Source organism: Schistocerca americana, chromosome X (genome assembly GCF_021461395.2).
Source record: "Schistocerca americana isolate TAMUIC-IGC-003095 chromosome X, iqSchAmer2.1, whole genome shotgun sequence".
In the NCBI taxonomy this organism is placed as follows: Eukaryota; Metazoa; Arthropoda; class Insecta; order Orthoptera; family Acrididae; genus Schistocerca; species Schistocerca americana.
This window is the reverse complement of record NC_060130.1, coordinates 924,764,738-924,789,182: the sequence shown is the minus strand read 5'-3', so window position 1 is coordinate 924,789,182 and position 24,445 is coordinate 924,764,738. Positions and strand designations below refer to the sequence as shown.

General features: G+C 44.6%; 1 protein-coding gene across 1 annotated transcript in view; it reads right to left on the bottom strand.

Annotated features, from left to right (window-relative positions):
• The window catches only part of LOC124556403, a 692,955-nt gene that overhangs the window by 346,049 nt on the left and 322,461 nt on the right, over nt 1–24,445 (bottom strand). Inside the window, exon 4 of the mRNA XM_047130364.1 lies at nt 4,050–4,205. Within this exon, the coding sequence (XP_046986320.1) occupies nt 4,050–4,205 (156 nt within the window). The remainder of the gene's footprint in view (nt 1–4,049; nt 4,206–24,445) is intronic.

Below are 24,445 nucleotides of genomic sequence, written 5' to 3'. Positions count from 1 at the left end.
CCAGCATTTTCTAAATAAGCGTGGGAAACCGCCTAAAGACCACATATAGGCTGTCCAATGTACCGGCCCACGGTCGTTAATCCGCCGCGCTGATTCGACCTGGGTCTAGCTCACCACTTGCGTCGCACATGAAATGTATGCACGCTTGTGAATATGGACAGCAATCAACTGTACAATGGAACGAGGACAATGAAAATTTATGCCGGACCGGGGCTCGAACCCGGATTTCCCGCTTATCGCGAGCGGTCGTCTTACTATTAGGCTATCCGAGTACGACACACATCCAGACCCAAACTTCCATATGTCGTCGCTCAACTGTCTACAAACTGTACTCATACATCCATTATGTGTATTCCCGTGCAGCGGAGACATTTTAATTGAAAGTTGCTTTCCGGTGTCGCTAGATAAATACGCTATTGCTGTGCCCGTGTTGTTCAGAAGTTCGATACAACGTGTCTTCGAACAAGCATGCATGCAGTTTTGGTCTAGCCATGAATCGTGCTGGGATAGTCCAAAGGGAAGGCGACCGCTCGTAGCAAGCAGATAATCTGGATTCGAGCCCCTGTCCGGCATAAATTTTCATTGTAGTCGTTCCATTATACAGCTGATGCTTATCCTTATTTTCAGCTGCGAATGCATTTCATGTACGTCACATATTGTTTTTGTATATGGTGTTGTTTGCAGCCGCACTGTACTTTCGAAATATTCTTTTGATAAATCCGCGGCAGAAAAATGCGCTCGTTACAAGTGATTTTTTATTATTATTTTACATCATCCAGCTGGCCGCGGTGGCCGAGCGGTTCTAGGCGCTCAGTCCGGAACCGCGCGACTGCTATGGTCGCAGGTTCGAATCCTGCCTCGGGCATGGATGTGGTGATGTCCTTACGGGACTGATGACCACAGATGTTAAGTTCCATAGTGCTCAGTGCCATTTGAACCATTACATCATCCCATTCCGTTACATTATCCCTAGATATTTTATCGATGTTTGGGATGAGCTGCTATAAAGCACTTGTATGTATTGTTTTTTCCTGTTGTTGATCCAGAAATATAGAACTCGGGAAGAGTGAAATGTGGTGTCACCATATAGCCCACTTGCTGCGCCGATTGGATTGGCTAACCTAACGTTCCTAACGGACGGAAGCATCATCATCAAAAGTATCACATTCTTATACTACATTATCGAATCCCAAAAGGTCTAAGTTTTAACAGTGGGACATTCCCCACTTTCTGATGATCAGAATCTGTAAGTCAACATCTCCCACCTCTGTATCGTGAAATATTTGTATTTCCGACTGCATTCTCCCGCACGAACGCGGTCACATGAGTTTGCGTGGGTGATTCAGATAACACAGAGAGAAACTTTCTACCAACTGCAGAGCTTACGGAAGATCAAGCTGGTCCAATTTTCTTGTAGATAAGACAAGGGTTGCTGGGAAAATAGTGCCTCCTGCCTTTTCCTGTTTTCCTAAATTTATACGCAGAATTGAACTAACAGTTGTGAGTGGAGTGGAAAGCGGAGGATCACCCCTGACCTACTTTCTCACTTCATCTACATCTACGTACAGACTCCACAAGCCCCTGTATAGTGAGTGGCGGAGGGTATCCTGTACCACTGCTGGTCATTTCCTTTTCTGTTCCATTCGCAAATCGAGAGAGAAGAAAACGACTGTCTATTTGTCTTCGCATGAGCCCTAATCTCTCTAATCTTATCTTCATGGTCCTAATGAGAAATGTACATCGGCGGCAGTAGAAATGTTCTGCAGCCATCGTCAAATGTCGATTCTCTATATTTTCCCAATAGTGATCCTCGAAAGGAACGTCACCTTTTCTCCAGCGATTCCCATTTGAGTTCTCGAAGCACCACCGTCATACTTGCGTCTTGCATGAACCTCTCGGTAACAAATATAGGAGCCCACTTCTGAATTATTTCGGTGTCTTTCGTTAATCAGACCTGATGGGGATCGCAAACACTTGAACAGTACTGAACAAAGAAACGCTTTTCAACAGAAATTGCTATATATGCTTTCACTGAACAATATTGAATGTAATGAATAACCGAACATCACCCATTGGGATATTTTGTGATCTCTCAAAGGCTATTGATTGTGTGAATCATGAAATTCTTCTAGATAAGCTTAAATATTGTGGTATGAGTGGGGTAGAGCACAAATGGTTTAATTCATAATTAACTGTAAGAATGCAGAAGGTTGAAATTAACAGTACAGATAGTCTACAAAAACCAGCAGAGTCCTCTAACTGGGGAGGTATCATAAAAGGTGTTCCACCGGGTTCAGTCTTGGGTCCGTTATTGTTCTTAATATATATTAACGACTTGTCACTCTACATTCGTGAAGATGCAAAGTTAGTTCTTTTTGCTTATGATACAAGTATAGTAAACACACACAAGAAGCAAGAATCAGCTGAGAAAATTACAAATAATGTCTTTCAGAAAATTATTAAGTGGTTTTCTGCAAATGGACTCTCACTAAATTCTGAGAAAACACAGTTTATACAATTCTATACAGTAAATGGCATAACACCATTGATATATATAGATCATGAATGGAAGACTGTTGCTAAGGTAGAATACTCAAAATTTCTGGGTGTGTGCACTGATGAGAAATTGAATTGAAAGAAACACATCGATGATTTGCTGAAACGGTTAGGTTCAGCTACTTATGCTATTAGGGTTATTGCAAATTTTGGTGATAAAAATATCAGTAAATTAGCCTACTATGGCTATTTTCATTCACTGCTTTCATATGGCATAATATTTTGGGGCAGTTCGTCATTAAGAGAGAAAGTATTCATTGCACCAAAGCGTGTAATCAGAATAAATGCTGGAGCCCACCCAAGATCACCTTGCAGACATTTATTTAAGGAACTCGGGATATTCACAGTACATTCGCAATGCATTTATTCAGTTATGAAATTTGTCATTAATAACCCATCCCAATTAAAAAAATAACAGCGAAGTGCATAGCTACAACACTAGAAGAAAATATGATATTCACTATTCTGGATTAAATCTCACTTTGGCACAGAAAGGGGTGAATTATGCTGCCACAAAAATCTTTGGTCATCTGCCAAATGGTATTAAAAGTCTGACAGATAGCCAAGCAACATTTAAAAGAAAATTAATAGAATTTCTGAATGATAACTCCTTCTACTCAACAGAAATTCTTAGATATGAAGTAGTAACTGTAAAAAAATATATATTATTTTGTATAAAGAAAACTTATGTTAAAGTGACACGTTCCACATCATTACGAAATGTCGTATTCATAATCTATGGAACAAGGATTAATGTATGTATGTACAATGACTCGCACTAGTGGTCTGTATGTGATCTCCTTTACAGATGAACCACACTTTACTAAGATTCGCCCAAAAACCTAAGTCGGCCACTCAACTGCTACAGTCCTTACATGTTCATTCCATTTCTTACTGCCTTGCAACGTTACACGCAGACATTTAAACAACGTGACTGTGTCAAGCAGCGCACTACTAATACTGTATTCAAACATGATGGTTTGGTTTTCATACTCATCTACATTAACTTACATTTTTCTACATTTAGAGCTGGTTAGCTTTCACTACACCAACTAGAAATTTTGTCTAACTTATTCTGTATCCTGCTACAGTCACCCAACGACGACACCTTCCCGTATGCCACAGCATCACCGGCAAACAGCCGCAGGTTGCTGCTTACCCCGTCCGCCAGACCATTTATGTATGTAGAAAATAACAACAGACTTGTAACACTTCTCTGCGGCACTCATGAATATACCCTTGCCTCTGATTGACACTCGACGTCGAGGACAACATACCGATTACTGTTACTTAAGAAATTTTTGCTGTTGCGCTGATATCCATAGCGCTCATCAGCGTCAGTTCTCCGGTACTGTGCATATAACAGAGAAACAGGTAAACGGCTCTGAAGATATTTGAGTAAAATGTTTCTGTTCCTTTCTAAGACAGGTGCAACATACTATGGCGTAACGTGGTTATTGTAGTGCACATCTAGGTTTCAGTCGAGACTGTACCTTAAGATAAGCAGGATCGCCAACGAGGAGCTGTATGCCGGACTTGGCGGCCTCGGTGAGTGTGAGCGCGTAGTAGCCCGCGATGCCGAACAGGTCGCACGCCAGCGTCAGCAGCACGCGCTCGGGGTAGCCCTTCACCTGCCGCCGGAACAGCACCTGCAACCAGCCCTGCTGTTCAGACTAGACGCACAGTGTGTACCGATATAGCCTCTGCGGCTTGTTTGTAAATCGTATTCACTAAAGAGTCATAACAAGATGACCGCCTTTGTGACGCAGTACAGTAGCGATTGTATGTGACATGGATCGACAACAGCTTGGTAGGTTTCTGGAGATATCCTGATCAATATGGTCCAGTTTTCTTCTAGATAAGACAGGGACTGCTGGGAAAATGATGCATGCCTATCCCTGTTTTCCTAAAATTATACGCAGAATTGAACTAACAGTCTGGAGATGTGTGGCACCAGATGTCTATGCACAGGTCACGCAGTTCCCATTATACACTCCTGGAAATGGAAAAAAGAACACATTGACACCGGTGTGTCAGACCCACCATACTTGCTCCGGACACTGCGAGAGGGCTGTACAAGCAATGATCACACGCACGGCACAGCGGACACACCAGGAACCGCGGTGTTGGCCGTCGAATGGCGCTAGCTGCGCAGCATTTGCGCACCGCCGCCGTCAGTGTCAGCCAGTTTGCCGTGGCATACGGAGCTCCATCGCAGTCTTTAACACACTTTTTTTTTTTGAAAAAAAAAAAAAAAAAAAGTCTTTAACACTGGTAGCATGCCGCGACAGCGTGGACGTGAACCGTATGTGCAGTTGACGGACTTTGAGCGAGGGCATATAGTGGGCATGCGGGAGGCCGGGTGGACGTACCGCCGAATTGCTCAACACGTGGGGCGTGAGGTCTCCACAGTACATCGATGTTGTCGCCAGTGGTCGGCGGAAGGCGCACGTGCCCGTCGACCTGGAACCGGACCGCAGAGACGCACGGATGCACGCCAAGACCGTAGGATCCTACGCAGTGCCGTAGGGGACCGCACCGCCACTTCCCAGCAAATTAGGGACACTGTTGCTCCTGGGGTATCGGCGAGGACCATTCGCAACCGTCTCCATGAAGCTGGGCTACGGTCCCGCACACCGTTAGGCCGTCTTCCGCTCACGCCCCAACATCGTGCAGCCCGCCTCCAGTGGTGTCGCGACAGGCGTGAATGGAGGGACGAATGGAGACGTGTCGTCTTCAGCGATGAGAGTCGCTTCTGCCTTGGTGCCAATGATGGTCGTATGCGTGTTTGGCGCCGTGCAGGTGAGCGCCACAATCAGGACTGCATACGACCGAGGCACACAGGGCCAACACCCGGCATCATGGTGTGGGGAGCGATCTCCTACACTGGCCGTACACCACTGGTGATCGTCGAGGGGACACTGAATAGTGCACGGTACATCCAAACCGTCATCGAACCCATCGTTCTACCATTCCTAGACCGGCAAGGGAACTTGCTGTTCCAACAGGACAATGCACGTCCGCATGTATCCCGTGCCACCCAATGTGCTCTAGAAGGTGTAAGTCAACTACCCTGGCCAGCAAGATCTCCGGATCTGTCCCCCATTGAGCATGTTTGGGACTGGATGAAGCGTCGTCTCACGCGGTCTGCACGTCCAGCACGAACGCTGGTCCAACTGAGGCGCCAGGTGGAAATGGCATGGCAAGCCGTTCCACAGGACTACATCCAGCATCTCTACGATCGTCTCCATGGGAGAATAGCAGCCTGCATTGCTGCGAAAGGCGGATATACACTGTACTAGTGCCGACATTGTGCATGCTCTGTTGCCTGTGTCTATGTGCCTGTGGTTCTGTCAGTGTGATCATGTGATGTATCTGACCCCAGGAATGTGTCAATAAAGTTTCCCCTTCCTGGGACAATGAATTCACGGTTTTCTTATTTCAATTTCCAGGAGTGTATATAGGCCGGTTGCTTGTGGCAGCGCAGCTGGCGCAAAAGATATTGTGAGGTGGTGTGGCTGTGGTTATAGTGCACATACCCCTGAGGTTCGCCGATGACATCGTAATTCTGTCAGAGACAGCAAATGACTTGGAAGAGCAGTTGAACGGAATGGACAGTGTCTTTAAAGGAGGATATAAGATGAACATCAACAAAAGCAAAACTAGGATAGAGGAATGTAGTCGAATGGAATGTAGTCGAATTAAGTTGGGTGGTGCTGAGGGAATTAGATTAGGAAATGAGACACTTAAATTAGTAAGGGAGTTTTGCTATGGGGGGAGCAAAATATCTGATAATGGTCAAAGTAGAGGGGATATAAAATGTAGACAGGCAATGGCAAGGAAAGCGTTTCTGAAGGAGAGAAATTTGTTAACATCGAGTATAGGTTTAAGTGTCAGGAAGTCGTTTCTGAAACTATTTGTAAGGAGTGTAGCCATGTATGGAAGTGAAACATGGATGATAAATAGTTTGGGCAAGAAGAGAATAGAAGCTTTAGAAATGTGGTGCTACAGAAGAATGCTGAAGATTAGATGGGTAGATCGCATAACTAATGAAGAGGTATTGAATAGGATTGGGGGGAAGAGAAGTTTGTGGCACAACTTGACTAGAAGAAGGGATCGGTTGGTAGGACATGTTCTGAGGCATCAAGGGATCACCAATTTAGTATTGGAGGGCAGCGTGGAGGGTAAAAATCGTAGAGGGAGGCCAAGAGATGAATACACTAAGCAGATTCAGAAGGATGTAGGTTGCAGTAGGTACTGGGGGATGAAGAAGCTTGCACGGGATAGAGTAGCATGGAGAGCTGCATCAAACCAGTCTCAGGACGGAAGACCACAACAACAATAACCCCTGAGATGCAAAATTAAGTTCCCCGTGATCGGGAAACTGACGCTCTCCATTCAATCACTTTTCAGTTACTTTTAGAAGGTAATGAAACATGTTGCGCAACTGATAACATCTTCTAAAATCTTCATTTAACATGGGTAAGCTCACCTTTAAAAGTTAATGGTTATGCATGAAATACACAGGTCAGCCACTACAATAGGGCGCATTTTAGTTAAGGGAGGCATGTAATTATGAAATTAAAATGCACGCTCGTAAAGAATGCTATTTATTTCCCTTAACGAGCATTCAAGTGGGAAACCCTTCAACAAGGTAGCAAGGAATGCAAAGGTCGAGAGGAGTTATGTTTAATTCCGATCTCGGTAACAACTTTAGGATCGTGTAATTAATATAGCCAATAGTCAAGTGAAGAGCGTATCAGAAAGTGGTAATGAAAAGTGAACTCGAAAGAACAAACAATTGACAGACGCAAAGTGCATCCTTAAGGTTAAACAACAAAGTGTGCTCATCAGTTACCGAAACGATTAACTCCACGAGGTCAACAAATACAGTGCCTCCTGAGCTATTCCACAACAAAGCACTGCTGATCGAATCTCACCAAATAAACTTCCAGTACTCGGCTGCGTGCCCGCCAGCTGTGACCAGCAGTTAATAGCGTACTGGACACATACACTACTGGCCATTAAAATTGTTACACCAAGAAGAAATGCAGATGATAAACGGGTATTCATTGGACAAATGTATTATACTAGAACTGACATGTGATTACATTTTCACGCAATTTGGGTGCATAAATCCTGAGAAATCAGTACCCAGAACAACCACCTCTGGCCGTAATAACGGCCTTGATACGCCTGGTCATTGAGTCAAAGGTACAGCGGCCCATGCAGCTTCAACACGATACCACAGTTCATCAAGAGTAGTGACTGGCGTAATGTGACTAGCCAATTGCTTGGCCACCATTGACCAGACGTTTTCAGTTGGTGAGAGATCTGGAGAATGTGCTGGGCGGGGCAGCAGTCGAACATTTTCTGTATCCAGAAAGGCCCGTACAGGACCTGCAACATGCGGTCGTGCATTATCCTGCTGAAATGTAGGGTTTCACAGGGATCGAATGAAGGGTAGAGCCACGGGTCGTAACACATCTGAAATGTAACGTCCACTGTTCAAAGTGCCGTCAACGCGAACAAGAGGTGACCGAGACGTGTAACCTATGCCAACACATAACATCACGCCGGGTGATACGCCAGAATGTCGACGACGAATACACGCTTCCAATGTGCGTTCACCGCGATGTCACCAAACACAGATGCGACCATCATGTTTGTGTACACAGAACCTGGATTCATCCGAAAAAATGACGTTTTGCCACTCGTGCACCCCGATTCGTCGTTGAGTACACCATCGCAGGCGCTCCTCTCTGTGACGCAGCGTCAAGGGCAACCGCAGCCATGGTCTCCGAGCTGATAGTCCATGCTGCTGCAAACGTCGTCGAACTGTTCGTGCAGATGGTTGTTGTCTTGCAAACGTCCCCATCTGTTGACTCAGGGATCGAGACGTGGCTGCACCCTCCGTCACAGCCATGCGGATAAGATGCCTGTCATCTCGACTGCTAGTGATACGAGGCTGTTGGGATCCAACACGGCGTTCCGTATTACCCTCCTGACCCCACCGATTCCATATTCTGCTAACAGTCATTGGATCTCGACCAACGCGAGCAGCAATGTCGCGATACGATAAACCGCAATCGCGACAGGCTACAATCCGACCCTTATCAAAGTCGGAAACGTGATGGTACGCATTTCTCCTCCTTACACGAGGCATCACAACAACGTTTCACCAGGCAACGCCAGTCAACTGCTGTTTGTGTATGAGAAATCGGTTGGAAACTTTCCTCATGTCAGCAAGTTGTAGGTGTCGCTACTGGCGCCAACCTTGTGTGAATTCTCTGGAAAGCTAATCATTTGCATATCACAGCATCTTCTTCCTGTCGGTTAAATTTCGCGTCTGTAGAACGTCATCTTCGTGGTGTAGCAATTTTAATGGCCAGTAGTGTATTCGTCTGTGCGGCCTCTCGAGGATGCCAGCAAGACCGTCGTTCGCGGAGGCAGGAGACAGAGTGTCTCCAAACAGGAATTCTAACTTCTCTCTCAAGTTTTTGAAAAGCTGCAAGTCACACACCAGTGACGATAATGATTCCGAGCGCCGCCCAATCTCCAGCTAAGTTTTAACGAGATTGCGACCATTGCTCCAAAGAAACTCCAGGATTTCGACAGAGGGCCAGCAAGAGTGAGACTTTTTGTTTACTTTATGGGCAGGAGGACGGACCGAAGCTAATCGCCTTTCTAGCCACGGCCAGAGCAGCTGTTGATACGTTGTGTCTTTCGGTACCCTCAGAAAATTTCATCTGCCGTTTTCTTTAAGCAAAGGAGACATTCCTCCACATAGGCATCGCACTTTTGCACGAGCGCTTTGTTGTCACCCGGATCACTATCTCCCATCGTGCTAACACAGCCAACTTCGAAACGGGCAAACACGAGGGTGGAGGCTGTATTGACCATGAAGACCACTTAAAGCTACACGTTTATGGCTGTGGCGAAGGTCCAATGTTTGCGTCCCTTCACCGTCTCTCTCTACTAGGCTGTTGTACTGAATAAACAGCTTCTCACAAACTGAACAGCTAACTCATTTCCTAGATTGACCGTAGACAACATGTGGAATTATATGTGCATTTTGTATACATTAATACGAATTACGAAAATAACATCTCAGTTACCCATTAATCATGTTAATAGACCTAGGGAGTACTGTTAGAGCATAAAAATATGAAGAAAATATGCAGGGTGGCGCTATGTGAATAATTAAGCCACCATTCAATGTGTTCCAGAAGGTTCAAATCAGGAAAATTTCATGGCCATATATCAATGTTAGTTCTTATCATGTTCCTCAAATCACTGCAGCACGATTGTGACCTTATGACACAGACATTTATCATGCTTTAATATGCCACTGCGGCCGGCCGGAGTGGCCGTGCGGTTCTAGGCGCTACAGTCTGGATCCGAGCGACCGCTACGGTCGCAGGTTCGAATCCTACCTCGGGCATGGCTGTGCGTGATGTCCTTCGGTTAGTTAGGTTTAATTAGTTCTAAGTTCTAGGCGACTGATGACCTCAGAAGTTGAGTCGCATAGTGCTCAGAGCCATTTATGCCACTGCTGTCGGAGAAGACATCATACTTGAACGGATGGACGTAAGCTACAATTATGTTCACATAGTCCACAGTTGCGATGGTGTCTTCGATTACTACTACAGGTACTATGGAAGGCCATGTGAATGACCCGTAGCATAATACTGCTCCTGTGGGGATACATTGAAGTAACCTCCCTGCAGATTGCTCGTTTATCAGCAGTTGGGAGTTACCTGGGCAACGTTAGCACCATGCCAATGGGAAACACTTAACTGCCGGGAGAAATCACAGAGGAAACAATAAGCTTTACTCAAGGTCAGCAATAACTTCAATTAACAATCAAGGTTTATTCAGTAATAAATAAATTTTATAAGTGGACATTCTTACTGTGCAAGAAACACATCGTGTAAGAATGAACTGCAAACCTAACATTTAAGGAATGATACAGATCCGCCGACCGGTGTGGCCGTGCGGTTCTAGGCTCTTCAGTCTGGAACCGCGTGACCGCTACGGTCGCAGGTTCGAATCCTGCCTCGGGCATGGATGTGTGTGATGTCCTTAGGTTAGTTAGGTTTAAGTAGTTCTAAGTTCTAGGGGACTGATGACCACAGATGTTAAGTCCCATAGTGCTCAGAGCCATTTGAACCATTTGATACAGGTCCTAGGATCCATAGACAATATGAATGTGCAGTGTTTGTAAGGCGGGAGATCAATATTAAGTCTGCAAGTTTGACATCCAGGGATAATACAGGATTACTGACAATAGAACTAGAGACTAGCAGTGTAATACTAGTATGCAAACCATCTAATACAGACTTCAATTTCTAGAAGCCCAGGAGTTTCAATGTAAGGGTATCAAGACCACATTGGAAGATTTAAACTGGAGAAGCACAGGCTGTGAAACTACAGACAAGAACTGAGATGAACTGGAAAGCTGGGTGAAAAGGGAAGACCTAGAACTCATACACATTCCTAAGCTGAGACCATCTTTTGAAAGCGGAAGAGGGTGCAAGGGCTACAATCCGAAAAATGTTTTCATTAGTTCGCAAGCACGTCAACATGTGGTAAAACACTTAAGGGACCTATACCAAAAACACAGCATAATACCATGACGTGTGCAGTATTTCAATCCAGAAGAAATTTCTGTTAACCCTTTGACCGCCATTTATTCCAAAGACATTGATGTATGTTTTTTTTTATTAATATCGTTGTCAGAAGCAGCAAATGAAAAGAACATTTACCACTGTTTCATTTTCCAACACGTGGAGGGGTGAGACATGCAATACCTCCTCGTTTTCAGAAGATGACTGTGCAAAAATTACAAACCTAAAGAAAAGAGAAACAAATCAGTGGACGTAGCATATATCCGACATTGTAAATCATATTACATGTGGCCAATTTGGGCCTCGTTTGTGATGCGGCAAGCATCATTGCGTACGCTCATTTCCTTGATGCGATGTGTCCGGCAAGGCGCAAAAGCAACCCGCTTCACAAATGTAGTAATAGGGTTGTCTAGACGCAGGGGCGAACAAATTCAGTGTAGCAACACGGAAACGAGGGTCAACAATGAAACTTGATGACAGCATGTCCAACAGGTGCAATCTATAACTAGAAGAATTCGGCAAACCATTAGCATGCTTACCTTTGTCAGCGGGACGTTGATAAACAGCAATAACAAGCAGAAAATAACATCTGATTCTCTGCTCACATATCGTGGGCTGCAAACGTCCCGATATTAGTCAAAGGATTAAACGACGATTCAACTTCAAATGGCGCACTGAGAAAGTTTCTCAAAAGAACTGAGGTTTACGTAGTCCTGGTAAAAAAAAATCTCTGGAAAGCACGTACTTTGTGGGTGTCGAACGCAATAAACAGAGTGGTCGGAAATAATCTGAAAAACTTGTAAGGAAGTTGCATGGTAGGTTGTGCTGAGAAGTAATTGTTAAGAAAAAGATTCGATACTTTGTGCTTTTTACGAGTTAATTAGCATTGAAATTAATAGGCCCTTATGCGCGCAAATTCAGGTTGCTAGCCATGTGTCAGTTGCTCTCATAGCAAGGATGATAGCTCACGAGACTGCTCAGCCTTTGGCTCGGGTTCGATCCTTACCACCGTCCCGAGTCCAATTATCGTATCGCTCTCTTGTTCAGTTTTAGGAAACCAAACGGAGGACACGTTTGGCTACACCGTCTCTGGCGGGCTGTTTGAAGCTGCGCGCGCAATGGCCTGATTGGTTAAATTCAGCGTTAATTAACCATAGAATATCAAGCTGTGAAATGTAAATAACAAGGTGGGGTACAAATTCACCCCGCGTTTTTCTAAATTGTCTCTGTTAATAAAGATTCTGGAAATAAAGAAGCAATATGTAACGTAAGTCCGCAGCTCGTGGTCTCGCGGTAAAGTTTTCGCTTCCCCAGCACGGGGTCCTAGGTTCGATTCCCGGCGGGTTAGTGATTTTCACCTGCCCCGAGAGCTCTGTCAAGAGGCATGCGACTTCATTTCCATTCCATGCAACATTTATTAAAAAGTATTGTTAATTTTTTACAATATGATAAAATCAATAATAATTACAGTGTCAATGTATTTTATTATACCATTAGTATCTCTGGAAATATGAGTGTGTAATTATCTTTTTTATTCATTTAACCTTTTTATTATAACATTTCGAAACACTGCAGAACATCTAATAAAACATATTGAAACAAACAAGTATTATTTAGCGCAGTATGACAAATAATATGTATACCGTTTTGGTAAAAAATATAAAGCTAACGACAAGGAATAAAAAAGTGCATCACGTAAAAGGAAATAAAGATTTTATGAACTTATTTCGAAATTTGATAAAATTTTGAATATATGAAACATTTTCAAACCAAACTTTTGTGGAAACGTTGACAAATATTTTGCCGATGGTCATTGCACACTGGTTTCGAACAGACTCAACATTCAAAGAACTTCTTTGGTCTTCTTTTCGACTCTTTAGAAAGCATTTTCCACTTTTTATTTAGATTGGTTGTGGTTATGTTGCTGATCCTGGAATATCACTGACCGAGCGAGGTGGCGCAGTGGTTAGCACACTGGACTCGCATTCGGGAGGACGACGGTTCAATCCCGTCTCCGGCCATCCTGATTTAGGTTTTCCGTGATTTCCCTAAATCGCTTTAGGCAAATGCCGGGATGGTTCCTTTGAAAGGGCACGGCCGATTTCCTTCCCCATCCTTCCCTCACCCGAGCTTGCGCTCCGTCTCTAATGACCTCGTTGTCGACGGGACGTTAAACACTAATATCATCCTCCTCCTGGAATATCACTCCCAAATGTGTCAAGATCTGTACCGTCGTTAGGCCAAGATTTTTATGTAATTGTTTTTCGTAAGTCTCTCTTTCATTTTTCCTTCGACCAGCACAAACGCCAATGAGTTGAGAAAGTTGCTTCGGCTGTCTGTGCCGCCAGTTCCCTTATACAAGAGACAGGCGTTTATCCCTGACGCATCTAAAAGTCCATACACACACTGCCGGAAAAAAAGTAATACATCGTTTGAGAAGATTCCAATTAATTCAGGAATTATTGTTGCAACAGTGTGTATGGAGTACATGAAATGATTACATTTTCAGATCAATAGCACGAGCGTTTGTAAGGTACCACGTATTGATCCATCCTGAAACACACATATTAGTATGTGGTGTAGCCTACACAGGATGCAATGCAGACACTGACTCTGGCATCCAGTCGGTCTTACAGATCGCGAACACTGTCGTGGTATACATTATACCATGCCTTGCTCAACTTGTTCACGTAGTTCTGCAAGAGTTGTCAGTTGACGAGCCGCACGAGTCATTCCTCGTCCCATCATATCACATTTCCTCGATTGGAGACAAGTCCGGAGATCGTGCTGACCAGGGAAGTTGCTTTACGTCTTACAGAGGGCGTTGGGTTTCAGGGGCAGTGTGGGGACGAACGTTATCTTGTTGGAACCACACATCAACTTACTGTTGCCAGAATGGAAAAACAACGGGTGTAACAACATTCTGCACCTGCCAAGAGCTGATTACCTTTCAGGTCAGAAACACAAAAGTTAAACGAGAGTTGTAGCTTGTCGCACTCCAGACCATAAGGCCTGAGGTGGAGCTAGTGTGTCTTGGACGAATGCATTGTACGAGGCAGCGCTCACCAGGTCTACATCGTATGTTCAAACGACTGTCAACTGCGTGCAGGCAGAATCTGCTTTCATCGCTTAAGACGACGGTATGTCAGCCCATCTTAGACGTGAACTTCTGTCGGCACCAGTCAAGCTGCACACGTCAGTGTTGTGGCGTGAGTGGAATACGGGCTAGACGTGAGCGTACCCACAGCCCCACTGCTAATAGCCGGTTCGCAACAGTTTGTGTTGACATGTCTGGACTCAAAAGCCCTCTTATCAGTGCTGTGGTGGCTGAACGGTCTGCCAGTGCTTCCCTTAAAATACGACGGTCCTGGCGGCCGTCTGTGCTGCGTGTACATCCAGAACCTCGTCTACAGGTGTGAGAATGTTCACGTGACTACCGATACCAGATTCGAGCACAACAGACGCAGCACGTCCAACATGTGTGCCGGTTCTCCGAAAGGACCATCCCGCCACTCACAAGGCCATAATCTGACCCCTTTCCAATTCGATCAGTTGGCTGTAGGACGCACGAGTGCGTCTCTGTGGCATGGTTGCCCGCTTGCTTCACAAGTTTGTACCACATTGAGCCTTCTGGCTGAGAACATTCCGTATTAAAGGGTAGACACAGGTGGCGTTCTAGTGGTTATGCCACTACGCTATGTTGGCTGGCGACGCTGAAACCATAATCAGTACATTTACACTGGCGTACAAAATTAGAGAAACAAACTGAAATTTTGCAAGGTTGCGTTTATTTTGCGACAAAACAGTATAAACAGATGACAGCAAAGTAGAAACAATGTAAAGAATACAGAACGTAAACATGTGCAACGTGCTTGACAGTAGACGAAAATGTTTTCCGATTTTTCCATCTTAACAGATACGCACACATGTTCCGATAACTGGTTAATGTGCTCACTATGCTGTGTGATCACCTCTGGCAGCAATACAGGCTTGACGACGACAGAGCGTGCTGCGAATGTCATCACTGTTATGTTGAGGCAATAACGCCCATTTTTCCCGCGGAGCTGTTCGCAAGTCTTGGAGTTGGTGGATGCTGACGTCATGCAGCCTGCCTCCCTAGTGCATCCCAAACATGCTCTATGGGATTCAAATCAGGAGAGAGAGCAGCCCACGCCATGCGTGCAATAACTTCCGTTTTCAAGAAAACATTAACCACTTGTGCTCTATGAGATCGAGCATTGTCGTCCATCACTACGAAGTCTGGGCGCACAGCACCTCGCAACAACCGTACAGGAGGTCCCAAAACCTGACAGCAGTTAAACCTTTCCGATTCACCCTAGAATTTCATGAAGAGGCGTTAGAGTGGTCAACGTAACCCCTGCCCACATCATTAGTGATTCTTCTCGATATCGGTTTCTTTCCACAATGTTCGGGTCTCGAAATTGTGTTCTGCATTCCCTTCAGATGCGAATCCGTCGAGAGTTACTCTCCAGAGCAAATCGGGACTCATCTGTGAAAAGAACATTGGCCCACTGTTCGATTGTCCAGGAGGCATGTTGACGATTCCACTCTAGACATTCCCTTCTGTGAAGACGCGTTAGAGCGTCACATGCAGCAACTCTTTAATAATAAAGGTCACTCGGCCGAAGCCTTCTCTACACCGTTTGCCTCGATACAACTGTCCAGTGGGTGTTGCGAATTTAGATGCCAGTTGCTTCGCAGTACTAAGGCGGACCGTTGTGTCCTTACAGCAAATAACGGTCCTCTCTTTATGATCTCACACGTGGTCGGCCCTGCCCTGATCTTCGGGATACAGTTTCGGCCTCTATAAACCATCATCAAATCCGATAAACAATAGAACGATTCACGATAAGCCATCAGGCCACATGGGATTGCGACTGTCCTGCTTCCATTCTCCTTCTGGTGCTCCAGAGTAGAGAATCTGGTAGGCGTCTTCTCTGTGTCATACTGTATCGTCTGTGACCGTGCAGAAAGTGACTGCCGATGTGGGACTACCCGGCAAACAATACTCCGTTTGATAGGTGCCCTGACGTCATTGTTGCGTAGTTACCTGTTGACCGAAACGCCATCTTCCATGAACAACACAGTTTGTATGATTATATCTTGAATTAGAAATAGGACCCATAGGACGGGGAAATAGCGGTTTGTTGCTTTAATTTTGGACACCAGTGTATTATCCCACAGGTGGCATATGCCGTCATCGGATCAAAATCGACGTCATCATTCCAAGTGTACTAATTATATTTTCCGGGAGTGTGTATCACGAAGGCGATTGTCAGAGTTTTCGTGCCGTGATCTTATTGTGGCATAGTAAGTCAAGCACATCGACTCCCTCTTTATCATTGTAGAAAAACACTATGTTCGATGTTTTTGCCTCTTCATTTACTTTACCCATCTCATGCATTATTGAAAATAGAGTAATGTTTTTGTTTTTCTAACGTGTGACTAACACTTTTTCTTCCCTTTAAATTACTGGAGACAAAGAAATTGACCTATTCTTGGTCTGAAATAGGGAAATTTTTGTCTGATACTTTTTCGGCTACTTCACAAGAGCCAAACTAATTGTCCATACTCCGGTTGGTTCCATAAATAGGTTCGCATAGCTTCATCACATAATATGTGGGAATCGACATATCTTTGTCCCTAGTTCCTTTCCCCAAATATGGAATGCCCCCATGAAAGTAATACGTCTTAGCGTCACACAAAGAAATTATCTTTACCCCATATTTGTCCCGTTTGCTTGGCAGATACATTTTCAATGGGCATCTGGCTTTGAAGCTGAGGAGTGTCTCGTCAGTGGTTATGACAGGTAAATGGAAATGCCGTGTGGCTAGGGCCTCCCGTCGGGTAGACCGTTCGGATGGTGAAAATCTTTCGAGTTGACGCCACTTCGGCGACTTGCATGTCAATGGGGATGAAATGAGGATGATAAGGACAACACAACACCCAGTCCCTGAGTGGAGAAAATCCCCAGCAGGGAATCGAACCGGGCCGTTATGTATGACAATCCGTCGCGCTGACCACTCAGCTACCAGGGGTGGACGTTATGAGAGGTGAGGGAGTGTACCGTTCTTAACTACACTTAACAAACATACACCAAAAATCACGGAATGCAGTGAACTTGTCTACTATTCGTCTTTGCAATCGAGTATTTTGGTCATCTAATCTTAGATCATTCATCAAAAATTCAAACCGGTATTTCGTCATAACTCGGAGAAATGGGGGCCCCATTTGTCACAGATCACGCATCAACACAATTGACGAGCATTTTTCAGCACTCCGCTCATAAAAAGAATGTCAAATAATGCTTTTATTTCTTTTTGGTTGGTATCCCCTAACACTGAGGGGGGGGGGGGGGGGGGGGGGAAAGAAGATGTAAATTTTGTCCATGCATCAGCAATTTTTACGTATGTGTACATAATTATTAGTGAAATCATGTTATTAGTTAACAACAATTCAAGTAATTCCAGGGCGGACCTTTCGTTTCTTGCTTCGTCTAGTGCATTAGGCATTCGTATCACTATATTCTTTGCTGGATCTCTCGTCGCTATTTTATGGAATAAATGTGTGTTCCAACAGTACCTGTTTTTACCAAACAAAACTTTCTTACCGGCTGATCAATTTATCTGCCGAATCAACCTCAAAAGGCGTTACATCAAATTAGTCATCCTCCTTGTCGTCTATCATATGACCATCTTCAGGTTCGCTCGCGTCTTCATCTGGTGCACTGTGATACTCGTTTTCGACCTTTGTTATTATTTCATCCGTGTTTCTTAATAGTTAGTCCGAAGATAATTTTTATGCTTGCAAAGAAAACTATCACCTACTATCTAATATAAATAAATAAACATAAATAGAAAGTTGGGATGATTTTTCATCCCGACGGAACAAGTTTCCAAATTTGCCTGTTAAAGGATGACGGTCAATGGAGCCTGAGAGATTATAACTTCCTCAACGCGAACAACAATACTGAATGGATAGGTAAACATAGACTCCAGCCAGAGAAGCCAGTAGTATCAACCTAGGATAAAAGAATTACATGGACTGGAATAATTATTTATCCCATCTTATTATTTTAGGGCTAACTCGTAAATGGCGCAAGGTATAGAATTTTTCTTCTCAACAACTACTTCTGAGCATAACGCATCCTATAACACCCTTACAAGCTTTTCCGATTGTTTCTGACCACTCAGTATATCTGGTCTCAACCAATCCGTTGGCCTGTTTAAGAACTACGAAGATAAAAACGAAAGACAGCCAGTAGTTGAAGATATGATTCGAGCTGGTGGAGAGTTGATGACATGTATCGCAATAGGCACAAGATAAAAATTATCATTCCTTCTTGCTGGTGCAGATATGGCTCAAAATAGTAGAATGGCATGGAAACTAACAAAACATTTAAACAATAATCCTAAAAAACAACCAGAGGAATTCACCTTAGTAACGCCAAATGAAACAGCTCACCAAATACTTAAGAACGGCGAAAAGAAAAGGACATTACAAACCAATAAATTATCACCATACACTGAGGAAAATAACTTGGAAGCCTCCCTTCGCGTCTGTGCTCTCTTCTTGTATGGAAAATTAATCTCACGAATACTTTATAGATGAAGTTGCTGGCTATGTGTTGCTGTTGTAACCAGACCTGGCTCACAAGCGCGCTCTTCTGACGCCTATATGCCGAATGACAAGATATGGGTACAATACATGGCATGCGTAAGCCAAAAAAACAAAAGACTGAACAACAATTCGACTGGCGCAAAGCATAACCACCTCGAGAATTTGACTAAATGCACGATAGGCATACAGGCTCGACTTCCCGAACGAGGTGGTGCAGTGGATAGTACACTGGATTCTCATTCGGGAGGACGATGGTTCAAATCCGCGTCCGGCCATCTTGATTTAGGCTTTCCGTAATTTCCTTAAATAGCTTCAGGCAAATGCCGGGATTGTTCCTTTGAAAGGACACGGCCTACTACCTTCCCCACCCCTCCCTAATCCGACAGGACCGATGACCACACTGTTTGGTCCCCTCCCCCAAATCAACCAACCACCCAGGCTCGACTTAAACAACGTTGTGAGAAGTGCAAATATTAGGTACGAGGTAAGGGGGGAGTCTTTCTTATACTTCTCTGCAATTATTCAATTAAATGATGCGGACCATGAAGTGGCTAAATGTCAACGGTAACGTTAACTCTTAGCAAGTTACCTAATTGCAACATCTGGATGGTTACACGCCGTCTGATTTCCATTAATAGGCTAACACTATCTGCTCCTCGTCATGATTGGAGATGTGCGGGACACGATTCCCATTTACCATCACTTTATTTAGTCTGCTTACCGTACTTGGTTCTGAGTATTTTATTTGATAAAAAAAATACAGGGGTTGTCTATCTGAACTTACGAGGCTTCAGCCAAGGGATTTCGTGGGAACCTTGCAGTTCGTTTCTGTAGGTGTTCGGAGACGGCCGAGGCACACAACACGAGGAATAGCGGGGCAGTCCGCTCGCACTCAGAGGGTTAAGTCACTGGCTTCACTGGCTTACGCGGGTGGTGGAGACACTCGCTTGAGGCTTGCGAGATTCTCGTCTCGTTCAAATAAGGACGGGATTTTCGGTGTTGTGGCATTCGGTACTGTCTGGTGCCCGGCTAGCGTGTTTTAGTCTTCAGGGCTGACCAGCCTCTTGATAACATTTTGAGACAACTCGTTATTCTTGAAGAGACCAGGCCTGCTGCTGTGGGAACGCCACCTGGTGGAGTTCCCGTCACGTTCGCTTGGCGTGTTGGAAATTCTGACCTGTATAAACAATGCTCTGATTCGCCTAACACCTCTTGACGTCAGACGGGAACTTCTGAAACATACTTTGAGAGGAAGGTGTTCCATGGTTTACTTTTACTTGATATATTCCGTGGCACGTGATGGGAAATTATTTAAAATCGCAGTTTCACGCCATAGAACGGGAGTAAATATTTTACCGGATCGGTGTTTGCTGCCGTGTTGGGGAGGGAGTCGGCTGTAGGGACGTATGATAAAAAAAAAAACCTCTTGGATCGGTCGACTTCACGTGCTCGATCGCTGAGGGAAGGATCATTCTGGTGTTCTGTGCTGGGACGTCGACCTAACGTCTGAGCACGATCCACCACAGATTCCGGGTTGGTGCAGATCTCGCGCTGACCCACATCTTCACGTCCATCGAGACAAGAGATTGGTGAGCAGTCCAGACAACTGATCACCTACTAATATGCCAAAACATGGACTGGACGAATCCTGAACTCAGGTAGGTATTTTAGATGCCACCGTAAAGAGCATAAAAGCTACGGAGAGCCCGCACGGGATTAGCCGAGCGGTCTAGGAGCTGCAATCATGGACTATACGGCTGGACCCGGTGGAGGTTCGAATTCTCCCTCGGGCATGAGTGTGTGTGTGTGTATGTTTGTCCTCAGGATAATTTAGGTTAAGTAGTGTGTAAGATTAGGGACTGATGACCTTAGCAGTTAAGTCCCATAAGATTTTAAAAAAAGTTATGGAGATCTGGAGAGAAAAATGTGATAAGTTTCTCCTGACCTGCTTTCGTAGCGTGGTGCATGTTTAGAGCAGCCGTTCGCCGGAATGGCTGTGTATGCGGAAACTATCATTGACTCAGTGTAATAAGAAACTCGATTTATCTGACCAGACAACACCTTTGCATTGATCCTCGTTCCAATTGCGATAACTCAGTGTCCATGGGAATTGGAATTGACAATATTGGATCAACATGGGAAAACGTAAGACTAGTCTGACGTGGAGTCCCATGTTGAACACTGTGCGATAAACGGTGTGCTCGAAAACACTTATGGCTACATAAGCATTGCCATCAGACCCGCCACAAATCTTACTTTACAGAATAGGCAAGCTTCTGACATCGACAGTCTGTGATGAGCTGTGGAGGTCCAACACTTTGTCATCTACTCATGGTTTTGCCGTCGTTCTACCACTTTCCATAGATGCTCACGATAGTAGCATGCGGACAACCGACCAGCTTCGCCGTTTCCAAGATGTTTGCTCCCAGGCGCCAGCCATAACCATCTTTCCTTTATCAAAGTCACTTATGTCAGTGGATTTCCCCTTTTGCAGCCAGTATCGTCGCTAAAATGATTCCTCCATTTGTCTCTGTTCTTCCATACCGCTTCATCTTCCAGTAACGCTAGCAGTCGGCATTAGTAGAAGCACAAAGCAGATTCTGGGGCGTTTTGTTAATGCAGGTCGCATACATTCAGGAGGAAACTTGAGTGATTTGAGACACCCTCTCTCTTGGCTTAACTTATTGCTGAGCTAATTGATGTATGACCACCTGCACGTTGATTTATGACCCCCTGGGGATAATCCATCCTTAGGGAAAACCCCTTGCCAATACAGGCACACCTTTGATATCAAATTAATTGACTAATTAATTCAATCGATAAATTAATTAACCCCTCTCACCTCCCAAATGTGGAAACTGGTGGGAGAAAGACTCAGTCTGTGCTGGAGAGAAAGGACCTCACAATAGGAAATTCAAATCAATGTCAGTTACATAGCAGAGGATATACTGTTTGTTTATAAAATTCAATTCGCAGGAGTTGGATCTCTCTATTATTTTGTGGGAAAAGCATATCATTCTCTGCTATTTGGAACATGGCGGTCTTGTAAAATACATGGACAAGACGTAATTATGTACATAGCTTTTTTGTATGATTTCACAAGGAATACTGTTATGAAATCGATACAAACTTAACTCACCACATACAATTATGGTGTCTTCCTACCAACAATAGGGCAAACATGCTGGTTGCTTCCTGTATTCTGATGCACCCAACTTGAGAGAGAGGCCTGCACACAGGACCAGCTCACACAGTGCACAGGCTGGAAGTCATGCTAATCCCTGAACATAGTGTCTGGTGACAACAACCATTTGCATGGCTATGCCAGCAGGTCAGAAGTGGTAGGAAGCACTAGCTTTCTGCGGCCACAAACATCAGACATGATGTCCTGCTCTGACTACAGTACTACAGATTGGCACTGCAAACAACATATCGCTGAAAAAAGATCTAAACATTCCACAAAGTTCACAAAAAAATCCCTCCTAACATGTATACTGCAAATTGACTCTATAAAACATGCACACACTAACAGCTCTGACCAAATGCATGGTGCTTAAAAAATTACTCCCTTACTGCACTTCACTGGGACCATCACACCAACACTTCTGCTTCCCTTGTGCCCAGGCCCACAGACAACCAGCAAGCAATCCCAGCGCCCCAAAGCGACATCGGTGGGAACTAGTGACTGGTGATCACATCACAAAGAGTGAGGTGATCCACCCGTACATGTACAGACAGACAAAAACAAATCAAGTACGAGGCGTGTCTTTTAAGTAAGTACCGTTTTGCCACACCGCGGCCGCAGCGCTGAGGTCGGCGTTCTGCAGATGCGCACTTGGTACCTACATCTGTTGTCTACGCACTGACGCCATTACAGTCTGATTCTTCCTTGTTTACGTTGTGTACTGAGTCTTTAAGACGCCTCCGATAGTTGTGAGTCCCGCCGACTGTGAAGTACAGGCTGTTATAAGATTTCTTAGTGCTAAAGGCCTAAAAGCGATTCATCGTGAGATCTGTGCAGTTTACGGAGAAAACATTATGGGTGATGGAATGGTAGAGAGCATTTAAAGATGGCCGCACAAATGTGCTTGATGAACAACGGAGTGGGCGTCCGTCGGTCGTTAATGAAAGTTTGGTGCAGGAAGTGGACAATAAGGTGAGAGAAAACAGACGCATTACGATTTGCTCCTTGCGGGTTGACTTTCCTAATGTTTCTCGTAGTGTTTTGTATGGCATTGTGACCGAGCACTTGAATTACCGTAACGAAAATTGTGCGCACGTTGGGTACCGAAAATGTTGACGGATGTGCACAAAACCAAACGTTTAGACAGTGCATTGACTTTCCTTGAGCGGTACCACAACGACAGTGACGATTTCTTAAGCCAAATTGTTATGGGCGATGAAACATGTGTGGCATACGTCACATCAGAATCAAAGCAACAGTCCATGGAAAGGCGGCATTCAGATTCACCCAGAAAAGTGAAGTTTAAGCAAACAATTTCTGCCCAGAAAATCATGTGCACAGTTTTTTGGGATAGAAAAGGAGTACTGCTTGTGAAATTTCTGCCTCGTAATGAGACAATCAATGCAGCAGCTTACTGTAAGACATAGCACAATCTGCGGCATTCATTTCAGAACAAAAGACGTGGCAAGTTGAACAAGGGCATCGTTTTGCTGCAAGACAATGCCCATCTGCATGTGGCGAATCAGACCAAAGATATCATCACATCTTTTCAATGTGAAACTCTAGATCATCCTCCGTAAAGCCCTGATCTTGTGCCCAGTGACTACCATCTGTTCCTGAATTTGAAGAAACACCTGGGCGGTCAGCGTCTTCAAGACGATGACGAAGTCAAAACAGTGGTGATGCAGTGTTAACAAGTCAGGCGGCAGACTTCTATGAGGAGGGTATTCAAAAACTGGTACAACGTCATGACAAGTGCCTCAATATTGACGGAAATTATTTAGAAGGTACAGGCTTTCACGAAAAAACAAAATTATTGAGATATCTTAGCACGTCTTTTTTTAATTTCAAAACGGTACTTACTTAAATAACACGCCTCGTAATTAAATTCCAAGAACACTCGCCACATGCCAGGGGGTCTTGTACACAGAGATGTTTGAGAACACAAGCACACTCCTCCATGCATTAACCACAACTGATGCAGTCATGAAGGCAGCCAAGCACATACTAAGCACTAGTTCACTATTCATGCACCCAGCCACCCAGGGAGCGCTTCAAACTTTGTCACTTGCAAGTCCAGGGACCCAGAACAGAACACAGCATCCTTTTGATATTTCATACCTGGAAAACCACCTGTGCTCTTTCTCAAGTGACTAGTTCCTCTTTGTGCATGAACCAATGTATGCAAATGTACACAGACCAAGATGTCCTTCCCGTTCCTCTTCTCTTCCATTCCCCTCTCCCCACTAATACAGACCTAGCACTGGTAGTCAGTAGATCTCTTTCTTCTCATACTTCCGCTACTATAGAACCCTGTATCAGATGGAACAAAGACATCCAAGAATCAGTAGGTAGAGTATGCCATGAGCCACACTAACCCTGCCTTTGTCCTGAAAAAAGTAGCAGATACCTGGGAAATCCCCAGTCCTTCCTA